The 16,919-nt window shown below is 40.5% G+C and overlaps 1 protein-coding gene across 2 annotated transcripts; it reads left to right on the top strand.

The window, feature by feature from the left end:
• The first annotated feature begins 221 nt into the window (after positions 1 to 221).
• lipf (lipase F, gastric type) lies at positions 222 to 16,343 on the top strand. 2 transcript variants are annotated; one of them, XM_088323367.1, is made up of 11 exons: positions 222 to 265; positions 5,228 to 5,358; positions 7,568 to 7,679; positions 8,413 to 8,611; positions 10,766 to 10,875; positions 12,172 to 12,308; positions 14,491 to 14,637; positions 14,710 to 14,781; positions 14,847 to 14,915; positions 15,799 to 15,909; positions 15,978 to 16,343. In XM_088323367.1, the coding sequence occupies exons 1-11, from the start codon at positions 253 to 255 to the stop codon at positions 16,098 to 16,100; spliced, it is 1,224 nt and encodes a 407-aa protein (XP_088179493.1). In that variant the 5' UTR covers positions 222 to 252; the 3' UTR covers positions 16,101 to 16,343. The 2 variants fall into 2 exon arrangements, with proteins under 2 accessions (XP_088179493.1, XP_088179494.1); XM_088323368.1 differs by lacking the exon at positions 222 to 265 and adding an exon at positions 339 to 360.
• The last annotated feature ends 576 nt before the right edge of the window (positions 16,344 to 16,919 follow it).

Below are 16,919 nucleotides of genomic sequence, written 5' to 3' on the forward strand. Positions count from 1 at the left end.
AAAAAGCCGCATCGCTGGAAATATACGGAATTCCCATCACTAATGCGAAGAAGGCGCTCTAAATTGTCGTACAAAAATGTAAGTAAGGCCTTGAAAAGGCAAACGAAAACCCTGCCATGATCTAAAAAGATTGAATATGTTTTTATCGATCCCTTTAAAAATATAAATATTTTTCAAAGAAACCTATTTGAGAGTGAACCCGCTGTGTGTGACGTCACGTTGATGGTCACGTGATCAGGGTTCAAGCGCCTGATGTCGGCTTCCGGTGAGTTATCTTTTTCAGTCGCTCAAAAAGAAACATCTTTTTAAGTTTTTGGATGCGTATTATCACAGCAGTGGAGTCTTTATAGGCACTCTAAGGTGTTTTTTCTGTCACGCTTACGTTTTTGCTCCGTGGCATTTTTTTTCGTGGTGTTAGTTGCAGTTAGTTGTCCTGCATGTTGGTTGACGTAAAATTTGGACATTCGACTTGCGAGCTGCCTAAAATCAATCGGGGAAGCGTTACTCAGAGCTTAAAAACACTAGTTTGTGTTTAAGCCAGAAATGGGTAAAATAGCATTTACTCAAGTAAAAGTACTGTTACTTCAGAATTATATGACTTATGTATAGGTGAAATGTAGTCTTCCAAATAATCACATTACTTTAGATAAAGCAACGTTGGGCACGTTACTTCGTTTTACTCACTCACTACTTCTTTTAAATAGTAACTGAATTACTCTAAAGCACAGGAGTCAAACAGGTGGCCCGCGGGCCGGATCAGGCCCGCTAGGGGATTGGATCCGCCCCGCGAGACAACGCTCAGAGAAGCGCAAGAGAAAGAGAGCTGTAGGTTGAAATAGGTCCGCTTGATGTTGCCAAAGCCAGGTGCCTCTCACAAACGCGGTACTTGTATTTCTCTCTCTCTCTCTCTCTCTCTCTCTCTCTCTTTCTCTCTCTCTTCCTCCATTTTTGTCTCACTCTCTCTCTTTCTCTCTCTCTCTCTCTCTCTCTCTCTCTTTCACTCTCTCTGTCTCTTTTTCTTTCTCTTTGTTCCTTTTTGTCTCTTTCTCTCTGTCTTTTTTTCTTCTTTTGCTCTCTCTTCATTTTTTCCTTTACACTCTTTCTCTCTCTCTCTTGCTTTCCCCTTCTATCTTTCCCCTTTTCTTTCTTTCTGTCCTTCTCTCTTCTCTCCTCTATTTCTCTTTGGATTTAATTCTTTTTCTTTCTTTCCCCATCTCTCACTATTTCTGTTTTTATCTCTTGTTTCTCACGCGCTCTCTCTCTCTCTCTTTCTCTTTTTTGTCCCACCCTCTCTACCTTTCTCTCCCTATCTTTCTCTTTGTTTTTCTCTTTTTTTTCTTTCTCTCTTATCTACTAAACCGGCCCACGAGAGAATGTTTGTTCTATATGGTGGCCCCCGAGCAAAAATGAGTTTGACACCCCTGCTCTAAAGTAAAAATTAACTACTGTAGTTACCAGGGAAAGTTACTATATCCGTTGCCTTAACAAGAAGTTGTATGTCAAAGAATTTGACATTTTCCGAGCAGTATTTGATTTAGTTGAAAAAAGAGATGAACAGATAAGTTTGTGTTATAGAACTGTGCCATATTTATTTAACAGATTTATCCTGTGCTTGAGGTGCAACAAAAATTAACAGTAAACAATGTAAAAAGATAACAATCAGCATGTACATAAACACACACAAAAAGGTATGTAAACACACACAAATTTGAACATAAACATTAACGAAAACGTACGAAAAACGCACAAAGATATGTAAACATGCACAAAATGTACGTAAAGAAACACAAAAATGTACGCAAACACACACAAGAACGTACGTAAACACGCACAAAAACATGCGAAAAACACACTTTAAGGAATGTAAGCACGCACAAAAACGTCTGTAAACACACACAGAAATGTACATAAACACGCACAAAAAAATAAGAAAAACGTTAACAAGCACAAAATTGTACGTAAACAAAAACATATGTAAACAGGCACAAAAACATAAGTAAACAAGCACAGAACCGTACGTGAACGAACACGTGCGTAACCACACATAAAAACGTACGTGAACACACAAAAATGTATGTAAACACGCACAAAAACAAATGGAAACACGCACAAAATGGTACGTAAGCATGCACTAAACTTTCATATACGCACACAGAAAAGTATGTTAAGACACATAAAAACGTACGTAAACGCGCACAAAAACGTGCATAAGCGGGCACACGAAAACGTACGTAATGCACTGCTTTTGATTGTCAGTAACGGTGTTGTAACGGCAGAAAAAAAAACGCTCACGAACCTGCAGATCTCTTCTTGGCTCTTGGGATCACTAGCAGACCAGCATTTTCCGAGCTATGGCTCCGAGCAGGGGGAAATTAAATCTGAAAGATTTGAGGCTGCAAGTCCATGCATGATTTTGTATAATGCCACCAGAACCTTAAGATCACATCTTAAGCTAACAGGGAGCCAATGCAGGTTAGCTAAAATTGGGGTTATGTGATCAAACTTTCTTGTAGCACATTTACTTATATATATATATATATATATATATATATATATATATATACAGTCCTTTTTTTAACAGGCTCTGCAACAATTTAGAGCAGGGGTTGACAACCCAAAAAGCCATATTGGACTCAAAAACAAATTTGTCCGGAGCTGCAAAAACATATCACATGCTGTATGTATCTATACTAGCTTACTATCAAAATGACTAATTTGGATACAGCACATCCTGTGGAGAATGACGTGACTACTTTGTTGTGTAATATTACCTCAAGTTTAACTTTGTTACTATATTTATGAATTACAGAATGTTTAGTTGTTTTGATGAAATTAGAACTCCAACTTTTTGTTTTTATTTCGAGGATTGGAAAAAACACCAAAGGTGCACAATGTGCCCCTTACCTGGGAAACAAAATGAGTGCAATAAAACGCAGCATGCATTCATAAAAAATAATGACAACCCATTGAAAAGCTAAAGTAAATAAAATCACATTCATGCAGCTTAATTTTGATTTTTTGTGCAGTTATTTTTCTATTCACCTTTGGGGTCCATAGCAAAACACACACACACACACACACACACACACACACACACACACACACACACACACACACACACACACACACACACACACACACACAGCCAGGAACGGAGACGAGAACCCAATTGCGTTAGTTTCTTAGTTTTATTTGAAAAGAGTCGTAAGCTGGCACCCACGATCCAGTGATCGTTGATTGTGGTGAGCAGGTCGCCCGTGACGCGGAAGTGGCACTTCTCTGGCGAGCGATAGCGGTGTCGAAGTGGGAAAATCAGGTCGGGTTATCGGGGCGCAGGAGCAGAGACGTTATCAAACGGAAACAGGTCGAAGCCGGTAAACGTACGGGAGTCAAAAACAGGGAGTCAGGTTCGAAAGGCTTGCCTTAGCGGGAGCTGATTGTTCGCAACGATCGGACGCCGGTAACGGGGAGCCGGGGGGTTTAAAAAGTGGCAAAAAGCCAATCAGCGACCAGGGCTGTTGGCACCACCGGGGCAGCCTCAGGTGCCCCGAATCAGTAATCATGACACACACACTGGTTTGCTACCTGAGCGTCTCCTTTAAAAGGGGCAGAGCTCAGGTCTCATAGCTCGTCTCTCACTCGGGACACATGAGGGAAGAAAACAATTGAAGGAGAATAAGCATACTTGTGCAGAGGCGATCAAAGGAACAGGCTTAATGTAGCCTAATGTTGTGACGCAAAAGTACAGTTTCTTCTTCACAGATCTACTCATGTAAAAGTAATAAGTATACTGATTTAAAAATACTCCTAGTAGAACAAAATGTCCCAAAACTTAACCAAGTAAATGAAACAGACTAAATTAAACTCATTACTACCCACCTCTGGTTTTTATGCAATTAAAACTTTTCTCTTTCCACATTTGAAAAACTGAATGGACTGGTTTTCACTATTTGCACATCCTTTTTAACACATTACTAAACCCTTAAGCCGTCCTTCTTTTAGGGACCATTTGTGTACTTTTTTTATACAGCTTACATGTAAATGTGAACAAAAACATTGTCATTTTTGTGATCAATCCAGGAAAAGTCATAACATTTGCAGTTAACCCGGCCCTCTGTAAATTTCTGAGTACGGGTAGGTGAAAAAATACAAACCAAATGTTCTTTCTTGCCAATTGAAGGCAGTAAAGGTGTAAAAGAGCTGACAAACATATAATTCGGGGATAACGTATAGGTTGACAGGTGTGTTCGATCTTCCTCCGTGGTAAGTGCTCATAATAAACTCACATTTTATTTTGTTACATTGTATATATGTTATTGTTTGATTACCATTAGAGTGTTTTTAGGTGATCAGGAAGATGTTGTTTTTTTTGCTAGTTAGGGTTCACTTGATGATTTTGGGGGGACGTGAACAGACCAAATAGTTTTAATAATGGAAAAATCATTACACGATCAATTCGAGCTCCAATAACCTGTCACGAGACGAGGAGTGGAGCGGAAGGGGTGATCGGACCAGAACGGAGGCAGGAAGGGAGAACTCAATTGCGTGACGATCCATAAGTTTTATTTAACAAAATAAAAGTTGTCCAAGACTCAGGGACAAGACAAACAAAATCATTCTTACACTCAGAACAGAACGGTACAGAGTTCCTCCGGCACTAACTCAACAGGACAGGGCATAACAGACGGAAAATGTTTAAAACTAAAACAGGACAAGGCATAACAGACCGGGAAATGTGTAATGAGCCAGCGCCCGCCAAACCCACAACCCAGCCTTAAGTAGCAAACCAGCAATCAGCTGATCTGCTTCAGCTTGAGTTCGGGGGCGCGGCAGACTGGTCGCCACGGCGACCGTGACATAGCCAATCCTGAAATGGATTAAGCACGTCTGAAGTCTAGAAAGTTATTACATTTGGCTTTTTCTCCATATACCGATAATACCCGAAAAACTGAATAGAATAGAATTGTCTTTATTGTCATTGATATCAACGTTGTGAAACATTGTATGCAACAATATTAAGTATGGCATGCCAGGGTAAAATGTGTACTAGAGACTTTGAAGAGAAAAAAGATTAAAGACTATCAGATTAAATCTGCAATATGTATATATATATATATATATATATATATAATTACAATAATGCAATGGAACAGAACAATTTATAGTAGTAATTGTGCATTGAAAATGAGTGCAATAACATTTGTGTGTATTTTGTATGCATGTGAAGGTGGGATGTGGTTTGCAGTTTGTCTGGCAGCACTGCTGTGCAGTATGGCCTCAGCCGATCGGTTACTATCAACGCAACATCGTGCTTTTGGCATTCAGTCGCCGCTGGACCCTGAAGTCCACATGAACATTGTAAGTATCACAATGGAGTTTGTGGTCTAGGTCAGTGTTTTTCAACCAGAGTGTATACTACAGAGTTCCTGCGGGGTCTTAAAAAATGGTTAAAATCTTAAAATGTAAGTAAGTTAGGCCTTGAAAAGGTTGTAAATTTTGTATACAAGTCTTTAACTCTCAAATGTCTTAAATTTCCCTGTCTTAGCTGCGTGATAGAGCTAATAACCAAATAAGCAATGTAATAAGTAAACTTACAAAAGTATGGAATGTTGTGTCCATCCATTTTCTGCACCGCTTATCCTCACGAGTGTCGCAGGGCGCTGGAGCCCATCCCTGCTGTCCTTGGGCAGTGGCCTGGGGACACCCTGAATACGTTGCCAGCCAGTTGCAGGGCACACAGAGAAAAACAACCATTCATAAGCTCATTCTTACCTAGTGACAATTTGGATCAGCTATTTAACCTGTGTTGGATGTTGGCTTGGCAAAACAAGAGCAAAAACACAGGCAAATAGGGGATTCACAGGGCTTGACGTATCACAACAGAGTTTAGCAGGAGTTTCGCAGACGCTCCAACGCCAGGCAACTCACAAGACAGCGTTTAAGTAGTCAGGGAGCAATCTGTCAATGCGTTTCAGCTGGTTTCCATGGGCCAATTGGGCGCCGTGGCAACCCTGACAGAACCTGGCACCTCACGGCGGGGACCATTTGGGCGCCATGGCAACCGTGACACTCGCGCCCACCTCCCGCTTCTGTATGGAATAGGTGCAAGATTGGTCTTAAATCTCATTGGCTATGGTCTTGAAAAGGCCTTAAAAAGTTTAAAATTTGAAACTTCCAAAATCAACCAATTAAACCCTGTCGAATTTCATACAGAATCTACCTCTATGTTAATTATATAGATAGATAGATAGATAGATAGATAGATAGATAGATACTTTGTTCATCCCCGAAGGGAAATTCACATTTCCAGCAGCATCCCTGAGCTGAGAACAATCGAGAACAATCGAAAATAACACGGGAGCTGCTGGAGTGGCTGCCATTCGTGACGGCGCCGGAAGAAAAGATTCAATTTGAATCATGTACAAACAAACAAACAATTGAATCATGTACAAACAAACAAACAAACAAAATATTCATGTTTCAATAAGTGGAGTGTTAATAAAATGGGGGGAAAATAATTTCTGATACTGATATAACCAGGTAAAACTAATTTTAAGTTACCTGTCCAAATGAATGTTGTGCCATCTCACCTTTCCCACTCTCTCTTCTCTCACCTTTCCCACTCTCTCTCCTGCAGTTGACTTGCTGCTGCTCGCTCCTGAAACTAGGCAATTAGGCGGGGTTTGAAATTAGGAACAATTCACTCGCAAATGGAGCCCCAATTACAGTGTGTGCATGGTAAAATCTCCTTTTAAAAAACATATGCTTCTGAAGTACGAGTTCTATTTGTAGTGTGTTTGAAATGCGGGATTTGGAAGTTATTGTATTTGACTGGCCATACCTGCTGAAGAATGAGACTGAGTGAAATATAGAGACAGAAAGAGAAAAATAGAGAAAGGGACAGCGTGAGACAGAAAGTGAGAGAGAAAGAAAGACAGAGAGAAACAAAAATAGAAAGACAGAAAAAGAGACAGAGAGAGATAGAGAGATAAAAAGACAGACACAGAATGACAAACCGAGAGAATAGGAGAGACATAGGAAGAAAGACAGACAAGAGACAGAAGGATAGAGAGATACAGAGAGAGAGACAGCAAAAGAGACAGAGAGATAGAGGAATAAACACAGAATGACAGAAAAACAGACGGACAGAAACAGAGAGACAGGGGCACAAAGAAAAACATAGACAGGAAAAGACAGACACAGGGGGAGAGAGGGAAAGACTAATTCGATTTTTCTATTCACATACAGTATCTGGTCTTCTATGTTCCCTATTATTATATTCTATATCATATTGACAATAAATATTAACATATTTACATGTTACTGATTTTTTTCTTATTAAATCTTAATACAGTTATTTTTATGTCAGGTTTTTGGTGTAGAGAAAACAGACAGTATTTATGGAATAATGGATTATTTTATCTGATATTGCCACTCTTTGCTTAGAACCTAACTCCGGCGACCCCCAAGTAAACTGAGTTTGAGAACCCTGAGCTAAAAAGATTAATTACTTTTAAAAAATTTGCGTGTATGCGATTAATCAATTGATCGTTGCATCTGTAATTAGACGGAGATCATCCGTCGGTGGGGCTACCCGGCAGAGGAGCATGAGGTGCTGACAGAGGATGGCTACATCCTGACACTCAACCGGATACCTGTGGGACGCCAGCACAAGCTAGGTCTGTGAAACTGACCGCAATTCATTGTTTTCCATCACCTTGTTTCTGGTCAGAATGGAATGAACAAACATTCGTTGGAGCTTATAAACTGGGTAAACTACGTCCTGCGGGACAAAATGCTAATGAGCAAATTTAATGGTAAAATAGAGAGGTAATATCTTTAAGTAAAGCTTTTATTTATTAATACACATATCGATTTGAGTGTTTCAAAACCAATTGGAAGAAATGTTCCCTTTGGGGCGGCAGTAGCTCAGGAGGTAGAGCGATCGTTTTAGGATTAAGGGATCCCAGTTCGAATCCCGGCTTGTCAGTGTTACATGTCGAAGTGTCCTTGGGTTAGACACTGAACCCCCAATACCCCCAATAAGCAGGTTAGCGCCTTACATGGCTGCACAGATCACGGCTGCTATTGGGAAATGTGAAGCACAATGTAAAGCGCTTTGGGAAGTCATTGACTTGAAAAGCGCTATATAAATGCAGATCATTTCATTTCATTATAAACAAATGTACAATGAAACTTGTGCTAGTAAATGCACATGAGAAAAGATGGATGGCTTCTGTCATCTTTTTTTCTCATGTATTGCAAATGTATCATATTTAAGAATATACAGACAATTAAATGCATCAATCAGTTTTTTCCCCCCATGCAAATATTTTTAATGCGGCTTGCAACTCAAAATATTTGATCACACCTTTTCTAACTAAAATATTAATTGTTTTTGTGGTGGCTCAGGTCCGAAAGGCGTAGTTTTCCTCCAGCACGGCCTGTTGGCAGCTGGCAGTAACTGGATCACTAACCCGCCCGCTTCCAGCCTCGGCTACGTGCTCGCAGATGCCGGCTACGACGTCTGGCTAGGCAACAGTCGGGGGAACACCTGGTCCCTCAAACACAGCACGCTCAAACCCGATGACGACGAATTCTGGAAATTCAGGTACGTGCGATCACCCGGCTGTTGTTAGATTAGGCCTCTCAGGTATTAGATAGAAGACTTAAGCTGAGCTGCTAGGTTGCTGTTACTTGTCCTTGGCATCTTACTATCTAATAGCACTCTTGCACCTTATTGACCCTTCGCACACACGTGACCTAACCACGTGACGACGCCAAGACGGACGGCAGTGAACCATAGTAAACAATACTCCCCATAGGTGAGGCCAGTAAACAGTCGACGGCAACAACTGAAAAAGCTTAACATATTTAACACCATTGGCAATGACTAGTCAAACGAATATTGTGCTGCTGTGAGACGAGGTGTGTCACCTTGTGGAATAGCATAAAGAACGCTATTTAGAGAAACTCAGCATAGTAGGGCTAGTTACCGGCCCATATTTTATTCCTTCTGACATACTCACAAATTTAACCAAATTGTCCAATCTGCCTGACTTCAATCCACATGATCTGTTCCATGGAGTATTGTACATAGGTGGAGTGTTCCCATACACCGGTGCCAATCTCAAAGCTTATAAAAGTCTGGATGCTTACCAGTTCTTCGTTGCTAGTATGCATTGCTGGGCTGACGGGGAAGCACTTCATAATGGTAAAGATAAGACTCAAATGTTAGCAGTGTATGCTAATATGTTTTTCTAGGTTGTCATCAGATCTCAAATCAACTGTAACTGGAGCTGCTCAATTTCTTTCTCATTTATGGTCATTTTGAATAGGCCAATGCGTTTATCCACAGCAGACTTCAGACTTTGTTGGTGATAGAAAGGAGTGGAGAGGTGTTGTGAAAGGATAGTGGGATTGTGGACGCGTTCTTAAGGATGGGCTGGGCACCCGTATGATGCGGCAGGGGTAAACCAGTGAAAGCCGTGCCCTGCTGTTGAACAAAAGAGTGTGTTGTGTCACCCTGACCCGAGTGACATGGCCGCTTTCTGGTGTCCCGTTTCATCTGGAGGGACGAAAGCGTGACCAACTTAGGTGCCGAGGTGCCTAACTTGTTTGGGTGTTTGGGCAATTGGGTTGGCCATGGTCCAAAAATTTTTGTTTGTGTTTTTTTGCTATTTTTTTCTCTTTTATTGTCTTTGTTATTGTATGTGTTTGTCTTTCTGTCGGTCACCCCTCTTGAGGGATATGACCATGGTAGATAGATAGATAGATAGATAGATAAATAGATAGATAGATAGATAGATAGACTTCAGACACACTCAGCTAATGGTAGCCACATTGAGAGTCTTTGACGTGACTCGTACCTTCTTAACATGCGTAAAATGTAAATCCTGGGGTACGTTGAGGGCTGTCAGTCCCTCTGATTGATTCAGATATCCATTGGCGTCTTTTGTCCGCATCAAAAGAAATATGATAAAATTCCGAATTGGGCTTAGAACCCAGCCGGTTCCCACAGCCCACAGCACAGCACAAAAATCACCATCGTAAAAATTTGTAGTTACATTCTTCTTGATATTTGTTTCAACTCAACTGCCGTCTATTTAGGTACTTTTTCAGTACGTCATGGCGCCCATACTTCTGGGTAATGCAACGTGACGTCACGTGCAAAGGGTCAATGCAACTTGAACCAGTTAAGACCATTGTGTTTTACATTGGCACATTGGTCACGCTGAGTCAACCCTCAAGCGTGTGTGTGCGGGTAAGACAGTGTAAGACTAGGGACAAGCTTAGATAAGACACTTCTTCTGTGTTATGCTGAAATAGTCTCCACAGTTGTGAAATTCAATCTTTCTGGCATCCAGTAAATAGTTAAACAAGAATATGCAGTCATTTGGTTCTTATTTCTGGTATACCGAGCATTTAAGATAAAAGAACAGGCCTGAGGTTCAGGGCAAACCTTACATTTGGTGCCGAGACTTTTTGGTATTATGCTTGCTGCTGTTTTTTCTGGACACCATCCTTGCAGAAATGTTAACAATTCAACTGGGATCACAAACAAGGTGAGCAGAATGTCTTCTTTTACAGCGTATGTTCTGCCTACTCAGTAACAGAAACAGGCATGGATTTAATTTGTCAAGTTTGTGTATTATTGCAGATGTGCATGTGATATCATTTCATGCCAGAACGATTAAACCTTGTGGTATATTTTGAGAAGAGAAGGGACTAAAAGCAACCAATGGAGTGTTGTGCTCTTGCGCAGTCATGACGAAATGGCCCTCTTGGATCTTCCGGCTGTTGTGGACTACATCTTGAAAACGACAGGGCAAGAACAGATCGTTTACATAGGTCACTCCCAGGGGACTACTATTGGTAAAACTCTTACATATGTTTTGTAGTCGTTGTTTAAACTCAACCGATCATTGGGCTTGTCATAAATATGATGATTAAACAATTTTTCCATTGTTAATTACTGTATATACTCACAAATAAGCCTACATTGCATAAAAGTTGACACTCTTTAACTGCTTTAAATTAGCTAAATACTAAAAGTAATACAATTATTCTTTAGATGTATAAATAATAAAACTCTACCAGTAATAAAGCTAAATTTAGACGAGTGTACCTTTAAGCAGCGCTTTGATGGCAGAAGTCATATGGATTTGGGAGTACAGTCCATGAACATGCCCGATTAAAGTCGCCGTCGACGATAAAGCTCCGTTGGGGTGTGCAAGCTGCTGTTTATTGATAGCAGCGGGCAGGAGATTTAGCGCTATGCTAACGTTAGCATCCGGTGAAACGGTTAGCGGTGTAAAGTAAACAGCAAACACAAAGACCACAGTTAACTCTCCCGGTACATGGAAGGGTCTGCACGATACTTTAATCGGGCATGTTTATGGACTGTACTCCCAAATCCATTCAATTGTGGACTGAGCAATTCGGAAAAAACACTGGACTATGTGTAATGTAAGATCAAACATCAAACATTCCGGTTGTATCCAGCAACTCTGTCTGTTTTTTTTTTTTTTGGGCGCCTTCATTAAAGCGGTTATACCGGCTCTGTGTGTGTGTGTGTGTGAGAGAGAGAGAGAGAGAGAGAGATTATAAATTATTTGATGTTTGTTTTTCGACACACCTCGATTCTTTTAGTCCCTCAAATGAAGTGTGCATTGCAAGCACCAAAATGAACGGTTCAGCGCCAAAGTGCATATCTCGGCGAACGAAGGTGGAACTAAACAAAATGGCAACAAAAAGAAAATAAAATTCTGCAGATTAAAAGATGCAAATAGTGAAAGATTAGGCCAAAAAGCAGAAAGAAAGTTGGTAAAGCTTGTAAGCTATCGGCAAGAGGCGGAAATGACGTCTGACACGAGGGAGGTGGAAGGAGGAAACCGCTGGTCTTTTACCCCGAGGAGGAAATTTTCTCTGGATTTTGTGATTTTGAGTTAAACTAATAGTTTGGTAAGCATTTTCTTTATCTAAATAATTACTTGAGTAAAAGTAAGTGCATGCTGTATAGATCCTCCACAAAGGGGAAAAAACATTAAAGAAACGCGAGAGAGAGAGAAGCCCTGACTTAATGATTGACATTTCAAGCCCAGGTCCAAGATCTTACCTCTAGGTGGAATGCTTTCCTGATGTGTATATTTGTGTGTATGTATTGGCTAGGCTTCATGGCGTTCTCCAAGCTCCCACACTTGGCCTCCAAGATCAGACTGTTCGTGGCATTGGCTCCTGTGGCCACGGTGGCCTTTTCCAACAGCCCCATGAGCAAATTGTCTGTCCTGCCTGAGGTCCTGGTTTGGGTATGGAAATCATTATTTTCTTCATTAGCGCATAGTTCCTGAAAATATTCCAAATAAATACAAAGACTCCGAAAAGAGTATCGGAATTGTTTGAAATTGAAAGTATTCCCAAATTCTAAAACATGCAAAATTTAGAAGAAATAGTACATATTTTATGCATAAAATATATATTTCATTGGTACATTACAATTATTTTCCAAGATGATGCATCTTGAAGACAACCTGTCTCGTCTTTTACTTGCTGAGCTGTGACGTAATGTGAGAACAATCAGTACTCAGCAAGAAATGTGTGTGTCTGACATTTATTATGGGTCATGCAAAAAAATTGAGATAGCTTTTTCCAGTGATAAATTGTAATGTATCTCCCTTTAACTGAAAATGTAAGCTAAATATTACTGTATTTTTTTTTACCCAACACCTATTTGCGGAGAGATTTGTCTCAAACGTATTTACACATGTATTGTTCAGATTTACAAATATATTCATGATTAATTCGAGATCTAAAAACTACGTCTGGGTAATGCACACGCAAAATCAAAGGTGGTGTCCGTAACTTTAAAACATGATATTTTCTGACGACAACTTCTGACTGAAATCATCATTGCAGCCTCTGTAAGATGCTTGTGTGGTGCGTGCATCAACGTGTCTCTCTTACATGCGCTCGAATAAACTCATCCTTTTGGGGATTTGGGTTGGCATTTGGACTGTATTTGAAACACTACCTTTCTTACTTTCACCATTTTCATCGTAGAATAAAAGAAAACCAAGAGCACGCACCTGAAGTCACTCTCCTTGATCCCCCTCCCCAACCCACCTACTTTCCTCCAGCCGAATGTATTCCGTGGCTGGAACACCGATGATAAAAGTGAGATACAAGGAGATAGGCGCAGTGTAAAAAATAAATTACGGCTCTTTCAATTTAATTGGGCTTTGTTAACACAAACTGGATAAAGAAAATATTTAATATTAAACTTTTTAAGGACACCTCAAACTATTTATCCCACCTTTTAAAATTGCACATATAGATAGTAGATATATTTGAGGATTTTCAAAATACATGGTCTAAATGTGCCTTTTATACGATATTCCATCCAATATATACTTTTATACTCTTCTTATATTTTTATACGGTTATATTTCTATAGTGCTCAATAAGTATGTGGTTTTACGATTTTGCAAACACCTTCAAGCTCAAGAAAATGAGTTTCCCAAGCCAAAACAACTTTGTCTCTACAACTTGAGGGCAGCTGGTGGGCTTTCTATCTATTATCAAACAGGTGCACAGAGCTACTTTCTGATAACTCACACAACTTGAAGGCCATTGGCCAAAAGAATGTCTCATCTCATCTCATCTCATCTCATTAGCTGCACCGCTTATCCTCAGTAGGGTCGCGGGGGTGCTGGAACCCATCCCAGCAATCATCGGGCAGTGGGCAGGGGACACCCTAAACTGGTTGCCAGCCAATCGCAGGGCACACAGGGACAGAAAACTCGCTCGCTCATTCAATTCATTCAACAATTTGGACCGGCCAATCCACCTAAAATGCATGTCTTTGGAGAAAAGAATGTGCTTCTGATTAAAAAGCTACAACTTGAAAGCCACTATAGAGACGCATTGTGTTTACAAAGTTCCACTATCCTTGTAACTCGTTTATTATACTCGCACGCCATCTAGCGACAAACATTATACACTGTATTTAAATATGTGATTCGTGTCTAAACCAATCAGATTAATTTCCTGTGTTCATATAAACCGATAAGATGTATAGTTTCCTTCTTGTGTTTTACAATAAATGAGCCTTCTGAAAAGGGAGGAGCGGGTTCTTCTTTGTTGAGCCGATTCTGGAGGCACGTACCTCCAATGGAAGTTTCCGACTCAGAGTGTGTTCTTTTCTTCTACTACAATCTCAAGTTTTAACCTTGACAAGATGATTCTCACCATCTTTTTTCTTTTAATTGTATTGTAGAAATTGAAAAATTGGCCTTAAAAGTCCTTAAAATGGCTTAAATTTGGCTAAGGAATGAATTTGGCCACAAAAGAGCCGGGGGGACTGTTTAGCCAATTAGAATGCCAAACACAATTTACAATGGACACCTGCAAGTATCAAAAATGCTTAACTAAAACAGCGAGGGATTATGCACTGGGGATTAATACCACACGGCCCCATTTCACCTCCGACAGAAGCTGTTTGGTAGCCGGGACTTCCTGCCCCAGAGTCAAACCATCGAGTGGTTCGCAGAGCACGTTTGTGGCAAGCATCTGCTGAACAAACTATGCGGCAACCTTTTCTTCATCCTGTGTGGCTTCGACGAACCCAACCTAAACATGGTCTATCTCCGCCATTTCTCATGATGAGTCCCAAAATTGCTGATTTGATATTAATGTGATATTTGCTTTTAGTCGCGCACGGATGTTTACACCACGCACTGCCCCGCCGGAACATCCGTTCAGAACATGCTGCACTGGGCGCAGGTCATAACATGAGGTTCCCGGCTTTAATGGGCTTCATTGCCTAAAACTGCTCATGTGTTTTTTAGGCTGTGGGTAGTGGAAAGTTGGCGGCGTTTGATTTTGACGCAGCGGGGAACATGAAACATTATAACCAGGTGAGTACAGAGATCCCTTGGTTTTTGCGGTGAATTGGTACCAAAACCACCCACAAAAGGTGAAAGTCCGCGAAGTAGAACCTTTTCTTATTTTTTTAAATATTTTTTTTTGGGGGGGGTGAGACCTTCATTAAAGTGTACTTGCTGGGAGAGGGAAAGAAAGAGAGAGAAAAAAAGAGAGAAGATAAAAGAGAACAAGAGAGAAAAAGAGATAACAAATAGAAAATGGTTAGATTTTATAGGTAAACGGTGTGTATTTTAAATTAGTTGATGTTTCTGGGAGAGGGCACCTTCATTAAAGTCGACTTTGAGACTTTTTGTGAGTAAGGGCTATAGAAATAAACATGATTTGACTTTCCTCCTCAAAGTTGATGTTGGCAACTTGGAAATTTGCTACTCTCTGCCGCCATCTCCTGGCTTAAAATCATGATGGCAGTCTTAGTAAGCATTACTCAGTACTAATAAACTGCTTTTTTTCATCTTATTGGGGTTTGGGTGAGTATTTGGACTGTATTTGAATCAGGCTTTTTCTTAATTTTACCATTTTTTAGGCTAGACTACCAAAAAAAACCTGAAATCACACCCCGCCCCTCCTCTCCCTTCCCTGCTTCCTAGTGTGGTGCGAGTCCCAGAATAGCAGTGCTATTAGTAAGATAAAACCAGATAGGCATGGTGGGAAACAAATTATAAAGGCTCTTTGAACTCGGTTGTGCATTGTTAATGCATACTTAAGAGTGAAAATATACTACTTTTAACTTTTTAAAGACACCACAGACGACGCACCTCACCTTTTACCCCATGCATGCGGCTTTTAATCAGGGGCGCTCTGCAGTCTGGAATTCATGGTAAACCCCAGCCAAGTGACTGTTTGTGTGTTCCGCAGACCACCCCTCCACAATACCGTGTCCGCGACATGACGGTGCCTACGGCCATTTTCTCGGGGGGACGCGACACGTTAGCCGACCCCAAAGACGTAGCGCTGCTACTCACGCAGGTCAAGTTACACGCTCCCTTCCCGTCCTCGATCACTCGCTCCTGACGCCAATCTTATACAACCGGCAGGTCTCCAACCTTGTGTTCCGGCAGCAAATCCCCCACTGGGAACACTTGGATTTCATTTGGGGTTTGGATGCCCCCCAGCACATGTTTCCTGCCATCCTCAAGCTGCTGCAGCAGTACCATTAGAGAGCATCACTCAATGGATTGCACATCCTCAAACACCAAAAAAGTTGAGATATGCTGGAAAGGCTTTTGCCTTCAATTGTGTTTTTATCTGCCCACAAAGTTGGCGTTTTAAACAAGGGAAAAACTGAAAATGGGTCTTGCTCGGTTTATTAGCATTGTCATGCTAAATTGAGCTAGCATTTCATGCATCACATTTAACAACAGCAATGGATTTAATAAACGCATTTTAAAAAAATGGATAGTTTATTACTTAAAAGTGTCATAGAATTAGAGGTAAGAGCCTAAATGGATTCCCAAATTCCAAAACATACAATATGTGCGAAACAAGTACACGTTTTTTTACATATATATGTGTATGTATTATATATATATATATATATATATATATATATATATATACTGTATGTGTACCGTATTTTCCGCACTATAGTTTTTGGTCCTATATCTTCCATAGATAAGGCGCACCGGATTATAAGGCGCTACAATGGGAACGTCGACAAAACAGTCAGATGATTCAGTCAAACTGATTACCCCCTTAACATTCCCAAAGCTTGCAAAGAAGCAAATACGTGTCATAGACACGTGCGGATGCGGTGTCCGTACGATGTCACTCAAATGCATCATTTCAAATATCATTCGGAAGGTTAAAGTCTTGGGATTCAAGAAATGCCAACCATTCCTTAGTTTCTATTTTCTTTTTCGCTCACAACTTTACTGTGCATATGACAATAAACACTTGGAATTGAGTTTAATTCATTCAACTCATCACAGCAACATTAAGATCGTTCTAAAACAAGATACCGGGAAAATATAAAGCCG

Source organism: Urocampus carinirostris, chromosome 19 (genome assembly GCF_059441175.1).
Source record: "Urocampus carinirostris isolate Australia breed hairy pipefish chromosome 19, RoL_Ucar_1.0, whole genome shotgun sequence".
NCBI classification, from domain to species: Eukaryota; Metazoa; Chordata; class Actinopteri; order Syngnathiformes; family Syngnathidae; genus Urocampus; species Urocampus carinirostris.